The sequence below is a fragment of the Cebus imitator genome, unplaced genomic scaffold (genome assembly GCF_001604975.1).
Source record: "Cebus imitator isolate Cc_AM_T3 unplaced genomic scaffold, Cebus_imitator-1.0 Scaffold107, whole genome shotgun sequence".
Classification (NCBI taxonomy): Eukaryota; Metazoa; Chordata; class Mammalia; order Primates; family Cebidae; genus Cebus; species Cebus imitator.
The window spans coordinates 6847667-6872535 of NW_016107422.1; the positions used below are offsets into that span (position 1 = coordinate 6847667).

Genomic DNA, 24869 nt, shown 5'->3' on the forward strand with positions numbered 1-24869 from the left:
GATTGGAGACACCAGCTTTGTGGCTTTGGAGTATATGTTGGGAGCTCAGTTGCAGGCATGTAAAGCCTGAGTTTCCTATGAAATATTCAAGTGGGAGATGATGTATAGGTAGTTGAATACGAGACTAAAGTTTAGATCAGTGGGTCCTGAGGACATATAGCCCATACATCCGCATATGGGTGGCACTGAAGCCGTGAGATGAGATGAGACTACTCAGGCCCTGTTAAAGAGAGAAAAGAGAAGAGAGGTCCAGGAACTAGACATTGGGAAACTTCCAGATATCTACCAAGTGCTAACATTGTGTATTTGGGAATTTGATAGGTGAAAATTGTGCAGTAATATTGACTTGAACACACACACACAAAAAAAAACACGAAAGAGGAGCACTGAAATGGTGAAACATAAGAAGTTACTCAGGACAAATTAATGCTTTTGCTTCACTTCATGTCTTGCAAACTTTGCCTTTCCATTTCTGTGAACTGTATTTCTAGAATAACTGGACCAGAGCCAAACACATAAATGACTAAGACATAGCTTCATCTTACATTGACTTCTGAATCTACCTTGTTAAGGATGTCTGTTAATTAGATATGTATTATTTTCGTGGATGCTTGTTTAAGAGCTGTAATAGATTCATTTCAATTGGCTTTCCTTGACAAAGTATACAGTCTACAATATACAAGTATGATAGCTTTGAAAGGAGCAAATGTCAGTTTTTCAGATTTAAATTTCTTATAGTAGAATGTAGTTTATACTGAAAACAGTTATTAAACTTTATTTTGAGTGACATCTAACCTACTATATTATTTGTTTCTCTTTCTTTAGACTAGTACTGTCAAATTTGTCAAAGGCCAAGACGTGGATCTTTTGTGCCTATTTAATTACCTCTAGGAAAAAACATTTACATGGCTTACCCCAGTTGCAAGATGAATGAGGAGAGGTGTATGAATGAGAAGAGGTGTACTGGAGTCAGGGGGCCCAAAACTCAGCCTCTAGTTGGGTCTCAGCCACTCCACCCTTCAAATCTGGAATCCAAACCATATAGCAGCAAAAAGTCCCTCTGAGCAGTCGAAATAGATGTTCCAAAGTCTATAAATGTCATAGCTTTGCCCCTTAGACTTGTTGGATTCGATGGTAGAGTCCTTTGTGGATTCAAGCTTTACAAATATGTCTGTCAAACAGGCTTGTGTGGCTTCTAATGCACTGATTAGGAGAGGAGATTAGAAAGGCAGAGAAGAGCCTCACAAGATAAGGTGCCACACTGCGGCATGGGTTCTGAGTCCCCAGAGAAGAGCAGGGCTCCAGGGCAGCAGTCTGGTCTTTGGTCTCTGTAGATTTCAGAGACATCTGAGGATATTATTCTGTTTTGGTAACTGATGTAATGGTGACTTTGAGTCATGATGAAAAAGTTAAATTGTGAGTATAGTTTATTTAAGAAGGCAGAAATTTGGTTACCTGTTTCTGGAAGTCAAACCACCCTGGAAATTAGTAGCTTACAAAAACAGTGACTATTTGTTATCTCTCATGATACTTTGGGTTGTGTTGGCTACTGTGGGTGCTGCTTCTGCTCAGTGTGGTGTTGGCTGGGGTTGCAGTCATCTGGAGGCTCGACTGGTCTGCCCGTCTTAGACAGCTTGTTCACATGGTTGGAGATTTGTGCTGCTGTGGACTGGAAGTTCAGCTTTGGTCTCTTCCTGGTGACTTGGGCTTGGGTACCCCACAGAATAACAGCTGGTTCCAAAGGGGAGTGTTTCAAGCATGGGAATATCTTGGAAGTGATTCAGTATCACTTCACTGCATTCTTTTGGTCATAGTGAGTCACAGGGCCAGCTCAGATTCAGCGGGAGAGGAAGTAGATTCTACCTCTCCATTTGGAGCAGTGGCAAATAATCTGTGGCCATCTTTAATTCCACGATAACAGAGAAATTGTAAGGCTAATGTGTGTGGATACATTGCATAATGTGTGATGAAGGGGCCAGGTAAGTCTCAGGTCTTTAGAAAGAAGATTATTTAGAAAACTTGATTATTTCCTCAGGGTTCAAAGTGATCAATGCTTTATAAGTAAGATTTTACTGTAATTATAAGATTATTACACTCTTAGGGAGTATTATAAATTAAGGGAAACATTTCTATTTGGTAAAAATAATAGCTGTTCTTTTTTTAAGGTAAAACAGTTGAGAAATAGTACCTAAGGCAATCATTGGTTATAATATTTAATAGCAATTTAATTTACATGTAGGCTGAGAACCCTTGGAAGGGATTCTAATCAGAACAAAAGAAAAATTGAATATAAAATTAAATTTTAACTTCTCTTAAGCAGTAGAATTTTCTGATTTTTGGATACCTTCCCAAAGTTAGTTTGTGCTGTGATCTCAAGGTACCATGCTTCCATTCTGTGGGTCTACTGTCACCTTATGAGGCAGTGAAGAGTTCAAAGTGAATCCATATTACATTTCTCTTATGCCTTTATAATTCCATTTTAATTTTGAAACACTGGCTTTCAGATGAATTTTTAAGAACTCTGCTTGGGACAAGCCAGCCAGCTGGGCATGGTGGCTCACATTTGTAATCCCAGCAATTTGGGAGGCTGAGGAGGACACATCACTTGAGCCCAGGAGTTTGAGACTAGCCTGGGCAACATGGCAAAACTCTATCTCTGAAAAAAAAAATACAGAAATTAGCTAGGCATAGTGGTGTACACCTGTAGTCCCAGCTACTCAGGAGGCTGAGGCATGCAGATCACGCGAGCCTGAGAGGTTGAGACTGCAGTGAGCCATGATCGCTCCACTGCATCCAGCCTGGGTGAAAGAGTGAGACCCTGTCTCTAAATAAAAATAAATAAATAAATAACCAGCCATAACCATATATGGAAGGAAATAATAAATTCATTCCCCTCACTTGGCTTTCTAGACTGACATAAGCAAAAGCAAAATGAAAAGTTTTAAAAATGTTTTTCATTAAACTGAAGGATTTCTTAATAATAGACTTTCCTATAGGCAGTGTTAGAGGAACACTCACCAGGCCTTCACAGTTCTTTCCTTTTATAGGGTCCAGCTCCTCTTTTGACATGGGATTAGGTGACCACGTGATTGATTAGCCTCACAATCACAATCCTGTCCCTCCTGTTGCTTTCCATTCACAGTTGATCAAGACTCAGAGGTCAGGCAGAGAGCACGAGGCCCAGTGCAGAATCATTTTCTGAACCAGCCAGGAAATACTGGAACCGACCAAACTTTAAACACCAGCCTAAATTATTCCTGTTCTTTTACGCAGGCAGCAGAAATGACGAAACCTGTTAACAGAAAAAAAATAAGAATGCTTTTCATTTGAATGCCTATGCATTTTCTTTTTAACTTGTATGTGTTCCTAATTTTCCTTACTCTTTGTGTTTGTTTCTTAGTGTGGTTTATTGACAATCATTTACAATGCCGAAGAGTGCTGTAGTGGGCCAGCACAGTGGGTAACAGCAATGAAGAACAGATGCAGGTTTGAGGAATTTAACTTGCGAAAACCTTGAACTGAAGTCTTAGAGATTGAGACATATGGGTTTGTATAAATAGGCTTTTAAGCCCTGTTTGCAGTGGGTTACTGATAGGAGAAACTTGCTTGTGGAATGTCAGCTGCATGAGCTCACTATTGGACAAAATGGAAGAAGAAGAGCTGCAGTGTCCGAACTCTTCCTCTGAAAAACGCTATTTTCCTGAATCCCTGGATTCCAGCGATGGGGACGAGGAAGGGGTTTTGGCCTGTGAGGATTTGGAACTTAACCCCTTTGATGGATTGCCGTATTCATCACGTTATTATAAACTTTTGAAGGAAAGAGAAGATCTTCCTATATGGAAAGAAAAATACTCCTTTATGGAGAACCTGCTTCAAAATCAAATCGTGATTGTCTCAGGAGATGCCAAATGTGGCAAGAGCTCTCAGGTGAGTAACCACTACAAAAATTATTTGCTTTATATGTTGATTTTTAAAGTATTAAATAATTACATGTCACAGCCTAGTATTCTAATGACAATATCTAAAACAAAACATTATTATTAATTCAGATAAAATAATTAAATCACTTGCCTAATTTTATTAATTCTAGCTGAAAAGTAAATAATATCTATATGGAAATTAATTGTGTTTAAGGTACCACTAAATTTTCTCTAGAATAATATTAAAATTACTGAAATGATCTAATTGTGTATATTATATTTTAAAAGATGTGATGTGTGTTATTTCCCTGCCATGGGTATGGGGATTAACTGCTGTGTTTCAGTGCCCAGTGGTCTGAGAATCCAGGTATGTGGATGTGCTTATTGGTGAAGGTGGCTGAGCTACTGAAATCAAAAGCACAAGGAAATCGTGATTTTCCTGACCATAAGAAATAACTGAGCAACCAAATATGATCCAGGCCTGGGGCCATACACTTTGGGGTCTAAGACGGGGGAAAGAATTAGGATCATTAAGAGATAAACCTAGGGATATTAAAATATTAAAGAGTTGGACAAGGCACAGTGGCTCGCATCTGTAATCCCAGCACTTTGGGGGAGACCAAGGTGGGCAGATCACTTGAGCCCAGGAGTTCGAGACCAGCTTGGGGAACATGGCAAAATGCCATCTCTACAAAGAATTAGCCGGCATGGTGCTGCATGCCTGTCATCTCAGCTATTCCAGAGGCTGAGGTGAGGGAATCACCTGAACCTGGAAAGTTGAGGCTGCAGTGAGCCATGATCATGCCACTACACTCTAGCCTGGGCGATGTGAGTAAGACCTTGTTTCAAAAGAGAGAAAAAAAAGGAAAGAGTTTATTTCTTTGCAAAGAGTGACTCATGAATTGGGCAGCACTCTGAACCATTGGAGGTTAGTGAGCCCCATTGCAGCAGCAAGGGCGGTGAGCTTTTATAGGCTGAACGTGAATGTAAGACAAAAGACATTTTAATTGGTTAGGGCAGAAAGTTCCTAGTCAGGGAATAGTTGGCAGTTTCTGATTGGTAAAGTCTAGTATGGTTTTACTGTTTACATTGGACTTTAGTTTGCTTACGTGGGACCTTAAAGCTCTGGAGTTGCCTCAGCCTAATGGCCTCCCAATTAAAGTGGTTTTTTTTGTTTGTTTGTTTTAACAGGATAGTGGGCCAGGTACAGTGGTTCATACCTGTAATCCTATCACTTTGGGAGGCTGAGGCAGGAGGATTGCTTGAGTCTAGCAATAAGTTGAGGCACAAATTTATCTTACAGAAGGCCACTTTTCAGAGCTACTCCTATGTCTGCACTTCCTTAAAATCATGTGCAAAAGAGGCATATTTTGGGGTCACATATTCTGGTCTCCTTCAGTCATGTTTTGGGGTGGCATGACCTAAGCCCCAATATTAGTTAAAAAATACTTAATATTCAGTTAGTTGTTGTATTTGAACTTCAAGATTTGTTTCAAATGAGATCCGTATTTTACTCTTAAGTTTTAAAACAAGGAACCAGTATTTTTTTTGTCTTTCTGAGACAGAGCCTCGCCCCATCACCCAGGCTGGAGTACAATGGCACGATCTCGGCTCACTGCAACCTATGCCTCCCGGGTTCAAGCAATTCTCTTGCCTCAGCCTGCCAAGTAGCTCGATTACAAGCACGTGCCACCACGCCTGGCTAATTTTTTGTATCTTCAGTAGAGATGGGGGTTTCACCATGCTGGCCAGGCTGGTCTCAAACTCCTGACTTCATGATTCGCCCGCCTCAGTCTCCCAGAGTGTTGGCATTACAGGCGTGAGCCACCACACTGGCTGCAAACAGTATTTTTATCATGAAATTCATTTCTAAATTCTGGTGATGTAAGAATTAGAATAGACCATGTAGTGTGAGGAATGAGAAGCACTATTTCTCATAGAGAAGTTATGAATAGATCTAATGAATAGAACTCAAATCTGATGGAACCCCTTTATTTTTCAGATGAATAAACTGTGGCCCAGAGGGATTTGATAATTTATCTAATGCCAGTGGCTTCCTGAATTAGGATTAAAAGAATACTTTCCACTATACACTGCTGCTTCCAAGTTGTTTATTACCTCTAGAGTTTTTTTATTTTATTATCGTTATTATTTTTTGAGACAGAGTCTTGCTCTGTCACACAGGCTGAAATGCAGTGGCGTAATCTTGGCTCACTACAACCTCCACCTGCCAGGTGCAAGCAATTCTTGTGCCTCAGCCTCTTGAATAGCTGGGATTACAGGCTTGTACCATCATGCTTGGCTAATTTTTGTGTTTTTAGGAGAGTCAAGGTTTCACCATTTTGGCCAGGCTGGTCTTGAACTCCTGGGCTCAAGTGATCCCCCCACCTTGGCCTCCTAAAGTGCTGGGATTACAGACATGAGCAACTGCACCTGGCCTGAAGTTTACTTATTTTATAGGTAATTTTGAAAAGAGGAGGGCTGGACAACAGATGTTTTTTATCTAATTTACAGCTGCCAGTATCAAGGGTTTATTATGATTTGTTCTTTGTTATGCTGAGTTATTGTTATAACAAATGATTTCAGTTCATCACAAGAAGCTAATGATGAGAACTGAATGAGTATAATTCTCCTAGTTGCTGTGAACAAATAGCATTGAAAAAACTTTTTATTTTGCAATAATTTCAAACTTACAAAAAGTTGCAAAAATAGTACAAAGGTTTTCCATGTATTTTTCATCCAGGTTCCCAAATGTAAGATTTTACCATATAAACTTTATTATTTTATCCCTGATACATTCTTACACATTTTTATTCTGAACCATTTAGGAGTCATTTGAGGACATGATGCCCTTTGGCTCCAAATACTTAACAGAATATTTACTGAAAAACAGTGCATAGCCATAACGTAATTATAAAAATCTGGAATATAATGTTGATGTATAATTATTATCAAATTTCTAGACATTCACATTTAATCAGTTTCTCATTGATAGCCTTTATAATCACAGAAAAAAAATTGTTTTTCTGGCCCAAAATTCAATCCAAAATTACATTGCATTTTATTGCCATTTTTTAAAGTCTTCTTTAATCTGAAACAACTCCCTAATCTCTCCTTGTCCTTTATGACCTTGATATTTTTGAAGAGCACAGGTTAGTTATTCTGTAGAATGTCCCTCAGTTTGAATGTGTCCAGTGTTTCTTTAGGGTTAAGTTCAGGCTCTGCATTTGTGGCAAGAAGACCACACAAGTGCTGTGCATCCTTCTAAGTGCCTCATATCAGGAGGCACAAAATGTCAGTTTTGCCCATGCTGGTGTTGTTAAATCTGATCACTTGGTAAGATGGTGTCTGCCTGGTTCTTTATTGAAAAGTTAATAATTTCTCTACAATCATTTAATAGATACATATTTTGATACTGTGTAAATATGTTTCTCATTATACATTTGTAACCATCTAGTAGGTTCATCTTGCTTGTTGTCCAGATACAGCCAATTTATCAAGACAAGGGAATTGGAATAGAGAAAGAATTTAATACACATAGAGCTGACCAAACAGAAGACAGGAGTTTTACTATTACTCAAATCAGCCTCTTTGTCAGTTTGGAGGCTAGGGCTTTTCAAGGATTGTTTGGTGGGCAGGGGGCCAGGGAATGGGTACTGTTGATTGGCTGAGGATGTACCCATAGAGGTGTGGAAAACAGTCCTCATGTGCTAAGTCCACTTCCAGGTAGGGACAGCAGAGAACCATCCAGTTTTCAGAAATGCAAAAACCTAAAAAGACATCTTAGAAGGCCAATCTTAGGTTCTATAGTAGTGATGTTATTTACAGGGAAGTTACAAATCTTGTGACCTCTGGAATAATGACTGATAATCATTTAACTACACCTACATCTTGGCAGCATTCAGGCCTCTCTCATCCTCCTAACTTGGTGTCCTTTCATTAGTTTTACAAAGGTCGTTTCATTTCACTAGCATTTAAACTATAAATGTCTCCAAAAGTTAGCTTGGCTCACTGCAGGAATGGCTAAGGGCAGTTTGAGGGTGAAAGGCAAGATGGAATTGGGTCAAGTCAGATCTCCTTTACCGTCATAATTTTCTCACTGTTACAATTTCTGCAAAGGCAGTTTCACATTCATCCACTAGTGTTAGCATTTTTAGTGATTCTTACCTTTGAATCATTACATTAGTAGTAACCAAAGATGATTGTTCTAATTCTGACATGTCTTTTATACATTATTTAGAATTTTTCTGTAAGGCTGCACTTTCTCTCTTTCATCATTTATTTATGTCAATGTGGACTCATAAATTTTTATTTTATTCTGTGTGTTATAATGTATTACTAAGCCTACTTTGTTGTTTAAATTGCCCCTGATGTCACTTCTCTGTCCTTTTGACATTTCCCCATTATTTCTGAGCACTTCTTTGCTTTCTGGCTCAGTAAGATGTTCCAGGTTCATCTAGTACATTCCCCATGCCAGCCCAGTAAAACCATTTTTTTCTCCAGCAGTCCTGGTTCCTTTTAGTGGTGAACTGTGTTTTGAAACCAACATCTGGACACAAAGTATACGGATTACCATTGGTTTATTGCTTTTTTAATTTTTATTTTTGAGACAGGTTCTTGCTCTGTCACCCAGGCTGCAGTGCAATGGCACAATCATGGCTCACTGCAACCTTGACATCCTGGGCTCAAGCGATCCTCCCACCTCAGCCTTTAGAGTAGCTGGGAATACAGGTGTGTGCCACTACACTCAACTATCTTTTGTAGAGACAGGATTTTGTCATGTTGCCCAGGGTGGTCTCAGACTCCCGAGCTCTAGCAATCTTCCTGCCTCAGCCTCCCAAAGTGCTGGGATTACAGGCATGAGCCACTGTGCCCAGCCTGTCATTGTTTTTAGGCCATCTCAGTGGACACAACAAGGAAATAAATGTATGCGAGTACAGTACACACACATCTCATTCTATCTGTCTATCCATCTATCTGTGGCTGTATTTCTCTGTCTCTCTAGCTGTTTCTCTCTTTCTCTATTTCTTTCTATGTATTTCTATTTTCTTACCTCTCATATTTTTTATCTATCTTTTTATGTCTTAAAAACCATGAGTTTGTACAGATGCCTCTGCTTCCAGTTAGGATTACAGGATTTATTCTAGCCTTCCCAATTTTCACATTAATAACTTCTCTATGAGAAACAGGACTTGGCATTATTCACACTTTGTTGTAAGATTGAACAAGTAAAGATACTTGAACAAACAACTCATATTGTAGTTTCAGAATTGCTAATCCACACTGCAGTATCACGAGGTCAAGAGATTGAGACCATCCCGGTCAACATGGTGAAACCCCGTCTCTACTAAAAATACAAAAAATCAGCTGGGCATGGTGGCGTGTGCCTGTAACCCAGCGACTCAGGAGGCTGAGGCAGGAGAATTGCCTGAACCCAGGAGGCGGAGGTTGCGGTGAGCCAAGATCGCGCCATTGCACTCCAGCCTGGGTAACAAGAGCGAAACTCCGTCTCAAAAAAAAAAAAAAAAAAAAAAAAAAAAAAAAAAAAAAAAAAAAAAAAAAAAAAAAAAAATTTCTAATATACTTCTTGATTTTTCTTTCAGAATTCATCAACTTCAAGAGCAAGAATTATTACATATATAATATGTTATATTAGTGCCTAGCAATGGTTTCTGTTGTCATTTTTAATTTCTCAATTATTTCAATAAATTCATGTTTATTTTCTGTTAATTGGGATGACATGTATCTTCAAGGTGAGAGAAATCAAAGTAGTACTCAATAAGAAAATGGATCTATTCTAAACTACTTTAGATAGTGGGAGCATTGGTTATTTTCTTCTGGAAGCAATTTGGTTTTTGTTGTTGCTGCTGCTGTTGTTGTTTTAAGATTTTGCAAGACTGTTTTCTTGTTCCTCGGAGTTTTAAACCTTTCATGAAAAACGTTTTTCTTCAGACCCAAGGTTTACAAAGGTCCTAAAGATTTCATCTCTCTTTGGTGCAGAAATTATGAAGTCTATTTTATGTCTGCCCCAGGGAAACAGAGGACAATTTTCCATATGTTTATAGAGTCTTTTCCTATTACGTTTTTTGCGAACAGGTTATGAAAGATCCTGAAAGAGAGAGAAACATTTCTAGAACTGTCTATTTTGCTTGTTTCTCCTTCCCTAGCTTTTGCCCTGAAATTTCCCATGAATGGATGGGGCAGTGAGGTGAATAAACATGAAATAACCAAGAATCAACTTAGATTAAGAAGCTGTATGGCTTAGAACACCTCTACCTTTATTGACTGAGTAAACTTGTTCACCATTTTCTGTTGGTAGGCTCTACCTGTATCCACTCAAAACCAAGATAAATGTGAATTTTATTATCCAGGGATGTGTGACATTTGATTCAGAAAGGGCCTAACTCCTCAGTAATCGGTTCTGCTATATGGCTCACTTTGGGTGGGATGGCTGCCTGAGGGGCACACTCTGGAATAGGCATTTTGCAGGAATGTGGTTGAAGGGAGTCATACCTTTGGGTGAATTGGTGGCCCTTCAGATTTTTTTTCAACTTGTGGATTCTGTTATTCTGGTACTGAAATGAAAGTGAGTGAGTGGGACCTTGGCAGTAGCTTCAAGATTGGTGGTCCTAGAGACATTAAGAGAAGAAAGCAGAAGAGGAATTGGGCCCTTATGTACATACTGATGATATAAAGTGAGGGAGTGGAGGCCTTTGGGACTAATATGTGTTTCTCAGAATACTAGTAGCATTGTGTCTCATGGAGGTCCTTTTTTTCTCACTTCATTTATTCTCATTTAACTATATTAAATTATATTTAACTATGTTATCCATTAGATGAGATGAAACAATCACCGACAGTAGATAGAAAGGACAGAAAGTTCTGCACTAGTGTAGCTCACGTGGATGTCCTCTTGCCACAGTGGCAGTGATGAGACCACACATGGGATATGTGATGCTGCTGCTGCCCCCTTGATTCTGATCTGCATCTGGTTACAGATTCTTACAGGAGATCTCCCTGCAGCCCACCCTAAAGACCCCAAACCCCGGCTCTCCTAAATCCAGCAGCCCAACCTCTGTGTGCTGCCTGGAGTCAGAAATGGAGCGTCTTTGCTTCACTGTCTGAATTTGTACAAGTTGTAGAACTGCAGTTGCTAACTTAGGTTGATAAAGCCTTGATTTAGATTAGATTTTGATTACCTGCAGGACTCCTCTTACCTCTCATAGCAGCAGACTGGCCAGAGTGTTGGTGATTTCCTTTCAGGCAGGAGGTAAGAGGCCAGGGATGCTCCTATGCCTTGATTGCTTACCTTGTATGCCCCAGAGTTGGTTCCAGCTGAGCTTTGGGACACAGCATACGCAGGACCCCTGCTTAGGCTTTATGTAAATGGCACATCAGAAGTACAGGAAACTGCATTTAGAAAATGGATGGAGAAACATGAAAAAAGCATTTGGTGAGTTCAGAATAAAAAGATGTGAAGTATTGATTTCTAGTTAGGGAGCATTTCCAGACTAAACATATAAATCTGAGGGTTGCGCATGACCAAACTCCCAGATAAATCGTTGTGAAAATGGACATTTTTTTTATGTGTTAGAGGAGCAGTTTTCTGTTTCTTCACCGTATTGTGCAACTTTTCCTAAGTACTCAGTCACAAAGTGACCCAGAATTCAATGTTTCTCTGAAAAAAGCTAAAGCCAAATGATTCATAGAAAAAAGGTACAGCTATTTAAGCTTTCCTAATTCCCATAATGCCAACTTGGCAACTAGTCCATCCAGAAAAATGTTTTGGAATACTAGCGGGAAATGTCTTCCAAAGAGGAACCATGGAGCAGAAACAAAACCTCTAACAGACATGCAATTCATTGGTGAGAAGAAAAAGATGCTACTGGGACAATGAAAAAGCTGCTAAGTAGTACCCAGAAGAGAAGCAGAATTAGGGCAAGAAAGGGCAGCGCCAACAATAGATACAATATTTAAATGCAGAGAAGGCAAGAGTTCTTTGTAAAGCTGCAATCTCAGTATCCCTTGAAATGCGAAATATTCAAATTACCGACATTTGCCAAATCGTAACTTTTTTCAGCCTATAATTCAAGTTTGCTAAGGAATCCACCCTTGGTATGTTGCTTAGCTTGCTTAGAGTGATTCGGGAGGCGTGTGAAACTATAGAACTGTAACAAATGAGGCGGATGGTTTCATGTTTCTCTCTTTTCTGGCTAGAGATAACCTTTTCAGTTTGTGTTTGCATTGCTTACTGTTAACTGTCTCTGAGTAGCTATTACTGGAAGAGGAGCTGATCCTGTGGTCAGAACCACAGTTGAGTAGGTGTACTATAATTTGTTGTGACTTCTGCTCAACTGTTAACTTGGCCACATAAGCAAACATTCCTACATTAAGCACAATATGGATCTGTTCAGTCTTCTGGTTATTTTAACTGATATCTAAAAGGCCTTTTTCCATTTCTGAATTAATTTCTTTGCCTCTTAAGTAAAATAGTTTGCTCTAATGTAGAGGAGGGCAGAGAAGGAAAATGAAGACTGTTGGATTGGTATATTTGTTGTACTTCCAGGCATGTATAATGTTTAGACCATTATCGACATACTATAATAAACTAATCTTGCAGAATTTGTTTACATGAGTAAAGAGAAATGGATTAAATGCAATTTTTCAAAAAGGCCCAAATCAGAAGCTTGAGAACATGGCACATGATCATTGGAATTCTGTCCAGTTTGAGTTTGAAAGCAGCTATCCCGGACCTTACATGAGTAACCAGGCTGAACATGTCCAAGTGTTTCAATAAAACTGGATAGTATTATTTCAGCAACAATTCTATCTATGTAAAGCAGTGTTCACTGTCGTCATAGTACTGTCCCCTGATATTGCCATTAGGCTTCAAAGAGTAATTTATTTATTTTTATTTTTTTGAGACAGAGTCTCGCTCTGTTGCCCAGGCTGGAGTGCAGTGGCACAATCTCAGCTCACTGCAATCTCCACCTCCTGGGTTCAAGTGATCCTCCTGCCTCAGCCTCCCTAGCAGCTGGGATTATAGGCACCCACCACCACGCCTGGCTAATTTTTATACTTTTTTTTTTTTTTTTTTTTTTTGAGACGGAGTTTCGCTCATGTTACCCAGGCTGGAGTGCAATGGCGCGATGTCGGCTCACTGCAACCTCCGCCTCCTGGGTTCACGCAATTCTCCTGCCTCAGCCTCCTGAGTAGCTGGGATTACAGGCACGCACCACCATGCCCAGCTAATTTTTTGTATTTTTAGTAGAGACGGGGTTTCACCATGTTGACCAGGATGGTCTCGATCTCTTGACCTCATGATCCACCCGCCTCAGCCTCCCAAAGTGCTGGGATTACAGGCTTGAGCCACCACGCCCGGCTAATTTTTATACTTTTAGTAGAGATAGCCATCACATTGGCCACTGCGCCCGGCCTAGAAAGAGTAATTTAAAATGCTGATTACCTGAGAATCTCATGGCTTCAGTTGCCACCTTTGTATAAAGATGCTTAGAAGCAACTGTGATGTAGTGGAAATTACACTTCCCAAGAAACTAGAAGATGTGGATTGGTGTTTGTCATGCTGTTTACTGACAAATGACCTGACAAGTCATGTCTCTAAGTTTCTTTCCTCATGTATAAAATGAGGGTGTTGGCCTTTATGTCTTCCAGAGGTTTCTTTCAGTACTCAAATTCTGTGACTGCCATGCCCATCTCTATCTCTGATCTTTGTCTTAGGCTCCTGCCTTGCTTTTCCATTGATCCCAGGATAGTTATGCCTGGATGTTCTTCCAGTAACACTGACCGTCTTCCTGACTCTCCTGAAGGTGGTCTTCCTCCCCTCCTAACTCCTTATTCCCCCAAAAGAACTTTATGCTGCTTTTATCTTCATTCATTTATTGTATTTTACTTTCCAATTTCCTGTTCTTGAAAATTATATAATTAGTATTTTAAGTCAGAAATCATAGAATATTTGTTTTCTTCCTATGCATAATTAGTTTGTCAATGGGTACTGCTTATTCTTCCTTTGCAGTAATTTTCCTGTGGTTTTATTACCTCTCTCCATGCTTAGCACTGAGCCCAAGCCTTTCTCTCTCTTCAATTATGATGATGTCCTTATCCATATTTCCACTCAAATATTATCCCTGCCATATGTCAGGTCCTCTGTTTAGTATTGGGAACAAATGGACACCACACATGTATAGTTTTAAGGATCTTCCCACATAGTGGGGAGACAGAGATTCAAACAGGTGCTTTTGGCTGGGCACAGTGGCTCACATCTGTAATCCCAACAATTTGGGAGGCTGTGGCAAAAGGATCACTTAAGACCAGGTGTTTGAGACCAGCCTGGGCAATATAGTGAGACCCTGCCTCTATTAAAGAATTTTTTTTTTTTTTTTTGAGACAGAGTCTTGCTCTGTTACCCAGGCTAGAGTGCAATGGCACAATCTCAGCTTACTGCAGCCTCCACCTTCTGGGTTCAAGTTATTCTCCTGGCTAAGCCTCCCAGATAGCTGGGTCTACAGGCACATGCCACCGCACCCAGCTAATTTTTGTATTTTTAGTAGAGACAGAGTTTTGCCATGTTGACCAGGCTGGTCTTGAACTCCTGATCTCAGGTGATCCACCCTCCTTGGCCTCCCAAATTGCTGGGATTATAGGCATGAGCCACTATGCCCATCCTAAAGAAAATTTTTTTAAAAATAAGTGGTTTAATACAGCTTTTCACATGAATAATGTTTGAGGTCTTGGCTAGGGACCCTAGATACTGGACCCTGACATGAAGGCAGTCAGTTTAAAAGTCAGGATTTGGCAAGAATAAAAAATTACTTGCTACAGATTAAAGGAGACAAAATTTTATGTAAATTCTTACGTAGAATCATAGAATTTTAAATTATTTCTGGAATGTATAAGAAGTTATTCATTCAACAAATATTTACTGAGTACTAGGTTTATTTGGTGAACAAAACAGGTAGGTCTCTGCTTGTAGAGCTCATTTGAGGGGCTGTTGGGTAGTGGGGGAACTAGGACCAGACAGACAACCCCAGAAAGGTGATCCTGCCACGGTGGGAGGCACACCGTGGATCTAGATACTTAGGGAATCACAGCAGGCCTTGCAGAGAAAACCACACAGTTCAGACTTGAAGGATAATCGCATTCATTCAATCCATTCATTTTACAGGTAAGAAAACTAAAGCTTAGAAAATGTGTGGTTTACAGGGAACAAATTAATGGCAAGCCAGTCCCTTAGGTGACTTGCTGTTCCTGGGTCTTGCCTTGATTCCATGTTTCCTGAGTGCAGTATCTTACACTTTCATCTTTCATAGAACAAAGTAAGCGTTGAGTACATAATTACTGATAAATTTCAACCTGTTGACAAGGCTGACACCTGTCTTCAAATGCAGGCAGTGCATTTGCCTTTCAGTCATTAGAAATTTGCAGTCTCCAGCAGTTAGTCAGTCATTTTGGAGTTACTTGTATTTCTGGTGAATTATGTTTATTTTTCAAATTGCAGTGAGGAATCAGATCTAAGAATTTCCTAATGAATCTCATAAGTAGCAAACCTCAAGATAATTAGAAATTTTACAATGTTTAAATACCTTAGATCTATTAAAAACACACTTGGAATAACTTATTTTTTAAATACATGTAACAATGCATAATTTACTGACAGTGCCTTAAGATTGGAGCAACAAATGAATTTAGTACATTCTATATAATAATTCTTGTACAAATTAATGTGGTAAACATCAGCTGGTCTACAATGTATTTTAGAAAAAAAGATTTTTAAAATAAAATGGCCCTAGAGCAGCTTTGCTTGGAATCGACGCTTTCCAATTCTAGGTGGGTTGGTTGATTATCTCACTGGGTTTATTTAGATGGGTTTATTTATTTAATTATATTTAGATGGTAAATTATCAGTATATTTTAGGTTTTTTAAATTGGGGAAATGTTAAGTAGGTTTATTTGGATATTCGTTATGATCATTTGGATTTAAATGTATATGCTTTAATTTTGAGTCACTATTTTTTATCTAAATGCTATCTGTAATTTACATCGCTTAAAACACAATAGCTGATAACAGAAGCCATATTTTTGATGGGCCTTTCTTCTAACCAAAAAGAAAATGATAATCTCTGAATACATTAGTCTTTTCAGAAGCAGTTGAGGTTGAAAGTATTTTTTTATTTTGCCCTTGATTTTTATCTGCCATTTTTTTTGTCTGTGAGTCAAACTTTCACAGTCCCTGTTAACTCCTGTTTATTCTTAACTTTATTTCCTAGCAGTAACTCTGTGAATAATCCATATTGCTCAGAGTTTCACTCAATAAGATTTAATACAGCTCACTGCTGATTTACTGATGAAAGAAAAAAATCACTTATAAGATGAACCCTGCTGTAAGACAGAGCTGTCTCTCATTTTGTTTTCTGCAGAAGCTGATCCTGTCTCGTTTTCCCCATTACAGGTTCCTCAGTGGTGTGCTGAATATTGCCTTTCCATCCACTACCAGCACGGGGGCGTGATATGCACCCAGGTCCACAAGCAGACTGTGGTCCAGCTTGCTCTGCGGGTGGCGGATGAAATGGATGTTAACATTGGTCATGAAGTTGGCTACGTGATCCCTTTCGAGAACTGCTGTACCAGCGAAACAATCCTGAGGTTGGTTTGCGGGGTTTCGTCTGCTCCCTGCTGATGACTCTTGGCTTAGGTTCTACAATTCTGAAAGAGCATTATTCTGGCATTCTATGTGTTAAGCATCTATGCTGTGCAGTCACACCTGGTCTCTGTCATCAGCCTGCCATTAACAGTTGCTTTCCCACACTGGCATCATCAGGGATTTCTTATCTAAACTTATCCCATGACTCCCATTATTCCCACAAAAAAGTTCACAACTTGCTGGGCCCCACAGAACATTCAAGCATGTGCTTCTGGAGCTGTGCTTCATGCAGGGTCCACATCATTGCCTGTGTGCACGCCACATGGACACCTGGAGTGCACTGTGTGCCTTGTGCTTCCACACCCTGTGCCTGTACACCTGCCCCTCCCTGTGCTCAGCATGTCGTGCCTCTTCTGGGCCTGGCTAGTTCCTCCGAGCCACTCAGTATGCAGTGTAGCGGTCACCTACAGCAGGAAGGCTTCCCGGCCCCTCCAGTAATAGAAATGAGAAAACCCTTTGTGGAGCTTCTGTAAAACTGGGTGTTAGCCTCTATCATGGCAGCTTCAATCAGTGTTTCTCAAACTATACTTTTCAGAGTCTTCTAGGTTCCAAGGAACCTTCTCTGTGGCTACCGCAAGTTGTGGTACTCTTTTTGTGCTTAGCTTCATTGTGAGATTTCCTTTGAACAAGAATTTCCAAGAGCTTGAAAGAAGAAAAAAGAAATTGGAAAAATCACTGCTCTGGGCTAGTGCTTCTCAAGAAATGATAATAGAAATATGATAGTATCCATAGAAAATGATAGTATCCATACAGTACCTCAAGAAAATGGTCAAAGCTGCCAGCAGCCAGAGATGACCACCCTGCAGGCTTCAGCTGGCCCAGGCACTGCCTGACCACTCCAGGAGCCAAGGAGATAAGTATCTCAGGGTCAGTATTTCTGCATTTCTGTAACCCATTTGTGTGGCATACGAGTGTGCCATGTACAGTGTTTGGGAAGCTCTGCTTTCATGTAACGGGGCAGGGATGGTTTTTCACATACTCATGTCCCTGGTGTCTCATGTGCTCATCCCATGGAGGATGTCTGGTCAGTTAGACGGTGGAAGGGATTTTGCTGTGTCCCAGCCAGCACTACACTCTGGTGTAGTTCTTCTCTCCATTCAGAAAGCCCGTGGGGCCGGCACAGGGGCTGATGCCCATAATCCCAGCAGTTTGGGAGGCCAAGGCAGGAGGATTGCTTAAGCCCTGGAGTTTGAGACTAGACTGGGCAACACAGTGAGATCCCATCTCTACAAAACATAGAAAGATTAGTGATTGTGGTGGTGCATGCCTTTAGTCCCAGCTACTCTGGAGGCTGAAGCAGGAAGATCACTTGAGCCCAGGAAATCAAGGCTATAGTGAGCTGTGATCACGCCACTGCACTCCACCCTGGATGACAGAGTGAGACCCTGTCCCAGAAAAAAAGAAAGCCCATGGGCTCATTTGGTTTGTATTAAGCTACTTTCCCTCAAATGTTTGTCTTCAAAAATAGAAGACAGTCATCAGGCTAGTGTCAAATCATAGGAGAAAAGTCTTTAGACCATCAGCACTCTGACTTGAACTTCTTGAAGATACCTTCTGCTATTATAACAGTTATGTCCTTGAGTCATTAAATTAGTATGTATTTATAAATTGCTTATTGTGTAAATTGTACTTGAGTGGTACAAAACAAACATAAACACCTTTCTGGTTCTTAGGAGCTCACAAACTAGTTAAAGAGCTGGACAGGACAAGACATACGACCCTGAAAGGGTTAAGGAACCCTAAGCAGATTCGTGGTTTGTTTGTTTTACATTTTAAAGTAGCCTTTTGAATTTTCATGTTTTAAATTAAATAATGGCTCTGACTAGCTTCTGAAGCTAATATTATATCTTTAATACCATCTAGACTTTGAAAATCCTTTAAAAGGACTCTTTAGTCATTTTTAAAATGAAATATTGTAACAGCTGTATCTTAATGTGGAATGGAATCAGATTTTTTTTTTTTTTTTTTTTTTGAGACAGAGTCCTGCTCTGTCACACAGGCTGGAGTGAAGGGGTGTGATCTCAGCTCACTTCAACCTCCATCTTCTGGGTTCAAGCGATTCTAATGCCTCAGCCTCCTGAGTAGCTGGGACTACAGGCACGTGCCACAACACTTGGATAACTTTTTGTATTTTTAGTAGAGACAAGGTTTTGCTATGTTTCCCAGGCTGTCTCGAACTCCTAAGCTCAGGCAATTTGCCTGCCTTGGACTCCCAAAGTGCTAGAATTACAGGCGTGGGCCACGGCGCCTAGCCTCAGGTATTTTTTAATATGGAAAGCTGTGAGGTAAATAATTGTGGGGAAATTTAATAATGTCAGACATGCCTCACCTTTTACATATCTGTCACATGTTGGACTTAGGATTATTTTATGGTGACAAAACCCAAGCATTCAATTCTGACACCCAAAGGAAATAATATAATTTATATTAAAGTATGTGTTAGTTTCAGTGTGTGTGTAGCATTCCTTTCTTAGCTTAAAAAAAGGAATAGGGACAGTTGCTTCAGGTGTGATGGACTGAGGCACAGGGCACCCATGGACTCAGGTAGAGAGTAGCTGCCTGCTTTGACAGGTTTTGCAGGTTCTGTTTCTTTCTGCCCTTGCTGGGCTGCCTTATTCTTCATTGCTTTTATGTCTTCACTTTACAGTTACTCTTGTTGCTGAACGTTGTACTTTCTTTTCCACCATGACATGCCCTCAGAAGCAGTGCAGAGGCAGAAGATACTGCTGCATTGTTGTGAACAGGGTTCGAGTCACAGGAAAGAGGCCAGAACTATTGAAAAGACCCCTATGATAAAAGAAAGCAATACGTATTTTCTTCCTGGTATTCTATGCTCTGAAGAGAAGGCAACATGGCTGTAAAATGGGTGTCTCCACCACTTAGTAACTTGTAACCTTATACAAGTCACCTAACCTCTTTGAGCTTAAGTCACCTCATCTGAAAAATGTGGGTGATTATTAATATACTTGCTCAGAGGGTTGTTGTGAGGACTATTTATGTAACTGATATACAGTGTATGTATGTGGTACCTATGTTTATATTTTTATAATTATGACTAGAACAAGATTCATTTTCCTGAAGAAGTGTGTGAGCCATAATTTTGAATAAGCTCAGATTGAATAGCTATTTAAATCAGAGGATTTAACATTGATCATTGATTATAGAAGGCGATAGTCTATATTTGATACTGTCTTTTTCATTTTTTTAGTAACTCCTTAGTATCTATCAAACACATCACAGGCACTTAGTAAACTATCTTTAAGCCTACTACTATTTTTTTTGGATGCTATATGTAACAACTTTGTTTTTCTTTAAGCTTTTCTCTGGCCTTCTTTGAAACAGTGAATACCTGAATATTATATACTTAAAAAAGCCTTTAGGAACTATATATCAAGATATCTCATACAAGTGACTCATAGTGTGAAATGGGGATCTTTTCTGCTTTTAGAACTGCAAAGTTCTCAAATGTTCATTAAAGTTAAACTCAATTATATAATTTTATAAAATACAAATATTAATAAAACTTTGAACTATTATATATTATAGTCTTGGCTTTTAGAAATTTAGCCTTAATTTGAAAATATGAACTGCATTTCCTGGAACCTTGGTAGTTTGTCTATCTTTTTACATACTTAATTAGTTAACAGCACTTTTTAAAGCATTGAATATATAGTATCTCACTACCATAAAGTTCAGAAATATATCTTTGTGTTATATAGAAAAGTATATAGGTGGTTGTTTTGTTTTATTTTGAGTCACAGCCTTGACATATTGCCCAGACTGGGGTGCAATTGTGGGATCATAGCTCACTGCAACATGGAACTTCTCCTGGGCTCAAGTGATCTCCCGCCTCAGCATCTCAAGTAGGTGGGACTGAAGAAAAATGTAGGTTTGTATAGTAAGTTTTAGGATTGAGCCTTCGTGATTCCCTTATATAATCATCTGGAAGGCTAGGCCTTGCTGGATGAGTCTACTGGAGTTTTTAATAAGTTACCATCTTCTCTCTTTTTAACTAAGCCTAGATGTATTTACATAACACATATACCTTCTCAGTCTTCTGGGGCAGCATTACTTCCTATAAGATCAGTGCTTAGGTGAGTTTTGCTGAAAAGGGAACAGAAATTTAATTTCTAACATTAATGTAATACCATAAATTAAAATAATTTGTTTTGGCATGAGAAGCAGTAGTAACTTGTATTCATATACTAATTAACCTCAGCAAAAGATGATTTGAAAACTATATTTCAATGTATCTGTTGGCATCTTGCACAGAGTTAATACTATAGTATTCAAGATGCTTTCTTTTTTAAGTTTGAAGAAAGGAATGATTATCACTGCTCATTTAATAAGACACAGAATGAGGACATTTATGAAAAGAAAGGCAGAGAACATGCACTTAGATCTCATAAAGATACAGAGGAAGAACATGGACTTTATCACCAAAACTACAAGGCCAAGGAAGCAATCTTTATAATTTGACAGTGACATCAGATAGAACAAATATTATCTGGGTTTAAATCTTGACTCTATCCCTGGCTTTGTGACCTTGGGCAGGGTACAGAATTTTTCTGAACTTCAGTTTTCTCATTTAAAAATGAGTCATTGTAATGGGATAGTAATGTCTACTTTGAAGGTTTATTCTTTAAATGAGAAATGTATGCACCAGCTTAATGCCTGGCACACACTAGGAGCTTAATAGATGTTTGTTACCTTCCTTTTTTTTTCCCCCTTGAAAGAGGTTAATTGAGGACTGTGTTAAGATCCCCAAGACCACTCCCAGGTTCAGTGATTTGCTAGAAAGATTCATGGGATTCAGCTTATAGTTTACTTATAACTAAGGTTTATTGCAGTGAAAAAATACAAAGCAAAATCAGTAAAGGGAAGTGGTAAATGGGACGAAGTTCAGAGGAACCCGAGCACAAGCTTCTGCGCTCTCTCGCCCAGTGGAGTCACAGCAGTGGGCTTCATTCACAGCTCATGAAATGGTGCCCCGGCAGGGAAACTGAGGCTTAGTGCCCAGGGTTTTTATTGCGGGCTGACCATAGAGTCACCCTCTGCCTAGTATGTTTCAAAATCCCAGACTCCCAGAAGGAAAGCACATGTGCAGCATAAATCATATTGCCTGTCCAAGTGGTTCAGGCACAATAAACTACTCTATCAGTTGTGGGAGTGGTGAGAACCCTCCCCAAATCTGAGTTCCCTAATGCCAGCCAAGGGCTAACCTTGCAGGCGGGCCTGTCTAGGGATAGCAATCTCAGAACTGCCACGTACAAAAATAAAGAAAAGTAAATACCTTAAATGGGTAGAAAACATATGAGATTGGTTTCTTCAAGCAGTAATATAGGTAAATATGTAAATAGAGTCAGAAAGTTATTCTCATTAAGCTTTGTGACTATTAGGTGGTTATTTTAATTAAAAAAAAATCATCCCAAGAACTATGGGAAAAGTCCATTAAAATCACTAATGACCCCTCCACATTCCAGGAATTCTAGCCAGTTTTCATGCTGCCCTTAAATAGTTACTTTTTACATACTTCTGTTTGCTTATTATTTGGATGACATCTTAATGATATCATCTCCCACAGTGAACCACCAGTAATAGTGTCTGTCCTCACAGTGGGCTAGCTGGGCCATGGTTATTCTTGTATCCTTTCCTTGAAAAGTGTATAACTTTACTCAGAATTCTTTCGTTGATGAATGAGAGAGGAAAAAAATGACACGGGTGTTTTATGATATTACTTTTTGTTTATAAAACTCAGAACAAATGTTAGACGCAGGCTTTTATTAATATTTGTAATAAATATTTAGGCAGAGGTCTTTAACCTAGGGTTCAGAGTGGTCTTTGTAGGGGGTGGTCTATGAACATACACAAACTGGGTGTAAATTTTGTTTGTCCGTGTTTTTTTGTGTTGTAATTCTGTAGATTGTGTCAACTTAAAGGAATCTTGGCCCCAGTAAAAATTTAGAATTACTGACTTAGAGAAATGAATATAGGAAAGGCATTTCTGTTGTTAGGAAGTTCTTTGCATGACTTAGCATAAGAATATTCTAACTTTAATATTTCTTCTTTATAGGTATTGTACTGATGATATGTTGCAAAGAGAAATGATGTCCAATCCTTTTTTGGGTAACTATGGGGTCATCATCTTAGATGATATTCATGAAAGAAGCATTGCAACTGATGTGTTACTTGGACTTCTTAAAGATGTTTTACTAGCAAGACCAGAACTGAAGCTCATAATTAACTCCTCACCTCACCTCATCAGCAAACTCAATTCTTATTATGGAAACGTGCCTCTCATAGAAGTGAAAAATAAACACCCTGTGGAGGTTGTGTACCTTCGTGAGGCTCAAAAGGATTCTTTTGAGTCTATTTTACGCCTTATCTTTGAAATTCACCACTCGGGTGAGAAGGGTGACATTGTGGTCTTTCTGGCCTGTGAACAAGTAAGTAAATGATATTCTAACCTTTCAGAGTAATAAGGCATTTCATTTGGGAAGCTTTTAATAACTAACATATAGGTTTCAGTTTGCTAATTAACTGTTTAAAATTTGCTTTCATCACACCTCATTAAATAAAAGCTGTGCTGAAAGGAGAACAGGAAGTGTTTCTAGAATCACATGCAGTTCTGAAAACAAAAAAATGGGTGAGGTGTCTCTAGACATGATCTCCAGAGCCAACTTCCCTCCAGAAGGCTCAGGCCAGATGGTGGGCTGCCCAAAGGCAAAGCTGGCTCTACTTAGGCCTGCTGTGAATTGTCGTCCCTTGGTACAGTAGGTGTATCCCGACTCCCCTGACATTCTCCGCTGCCTCCCTGTGAGCATGTGCGTTTATTGGAGATCAGGAATATTACCTAAGCACTTGGCACAGAGTTAAGTCACAAAACATTTCCCACAAGCAGTCCTGTGATAGTCAATGGGGTATGGGGAGAAAATACAATTTATAGCCCACCCGAGAAGGTCATCTCCCTAAACTAGGGCTCCCTTCTTAAAAGATAAGAAAAATTTTAACTCAGCTCTTCAAAAGAATGACTGGGAATGTGCAATCAAGCATTATTTCCATTCTGTTACTGCTTTTATACAGCCAAGTACCATTTGAGGTTGCATTCTTTTTAATTGCAGCTACACTGGCCCTATTTCTTTCCCCCTTACTCTTTTGGCTGAATCCAAAAGCCTCCAGGATTTCTAGAATTAGACTTTCTTCATGGAGACTAATTGCCTGGCCTTTTTTTCCTGTCTTCTCCTGCAGAGAGGAGAAGCACTAGTTTTTAACCATGACCCAAATGTAATGGTTCTAATCATTAAACAGAAACCAAAAAGGAAATTATTTGATATAGGCTGAGCCACAGCTGAACAGATAAGTGGCTCGGCTCTGTCAGAGCCTTTTCTTGAACGTCCACATGCTTTCAGAGACACTTTCAGAAGTATTTATTCTGTTTTACACTCAAAGCATAAAGGCTTTGGGAACTTTAGTTTTCTTAAATTTTATCATTTTCTAGAACCTCAATATAATTGCATATTTATCATTTTCTGTATTTAGATGATACACATTATCTTGAATAGCAAATCTGCCTATTTCAGTGATTTATTCTGTTATCATCTCCTCATCCTGCATGATTCAAGATATTCAAGAAAGTCCTAAGGAAATTAATAAAATGATTACGGAGAGATAGGATTTATGAAAACAGTTAGAGGTTCTCAGGATAACCAGATGAAGCCCACGGAAGGGAAGAATGGCAAATCTAATATATTTGAGAGTCAGAATTGCTAGGTAAAAAACAGGGCATCGGCTGGGCACTGTGGCTCACACATGTAATCCCAGCACTTTGGGAGGCTGTGGTGGAGGATCACATGAGGCCAAGAGGCTGAGACCAGTCTTGGCAACATAGCAGTACCCTATCTCAACAAAAAAAATAAAAAATTAGCCAGGTATTGTGACTCAGGAAGCTAAGGCAGGAGAATTGCTTGAACTAAGGAGTTTGAGGCTTAGTTTTAAGCAGTGAGCTATGACTGCACCGCTGCACTCCAGCCTGGGTGATAAAGCAAGACCCCGTCTCTAGAAAAAAAATAAATAAATGAAAAATTTTTTTAAAACCCAGGATATACATTTCTGCAAGGAGGAAAAAAAAAAAGCTCAATTAAGACTGATAGGATGAGTGTAATCCTTCAAGTCAGGGTAAGCAAAAATTCCAAAATGGATTTAGAAATGGATTTTGGAAAATAAAGCTCATA

The 24869-nt window shown here is 39.3% G+C and overlaps 1 protein-coding gene and 1 long non-coding RNA gene across 3 annotated transcripts in view; one reads left to right on the forward strand and one right to left on the reverse strand.

Moving 5' to 3' along the window:
• Nucleotides 1-24869, forward strand: part of DHX32 (DEAH-box helicase 32 (putative)) — a 57788-nt gene that overhangs the window by 11605 nt on the left and 21314 nt on the right. The window contains exons 2-4 of one of the 2 annotated variants that reach the window (XM_017537901.2): nt 3401-3927; nt 16387-16580; nt 22712-23084. In XM_017537901.2, the coding sequence (XP_017393390.1) occupies nt 3625-3927; nt 16387-16580; nt 22712-23084 (870 nt within the window). In that variant the 5' untranslated portion in view covers nt 3401-3624. Of the gene's footprint in view, nt 1-3400; nt 3928-11769; nt 11868-16386; nt 16581-22711; nt 23085-24869 lie in introns of those variants that run through there. The other variant, XM_037741787.1, reaches the window with a different exon arrangement.
• LOC119472590 lies at nt 2824-11648 on the reverse strand. The gene is made up of 3 exons (XR_005201740.1): nt 11539-11648; nt 11138-11330; nt 2824-3292 (listed from the first exon to the last, which is right to left on the reverse strand). It is a non-coding gene; the product is annotated as an uncharacterized LOC119472590 (long non-coding RNA).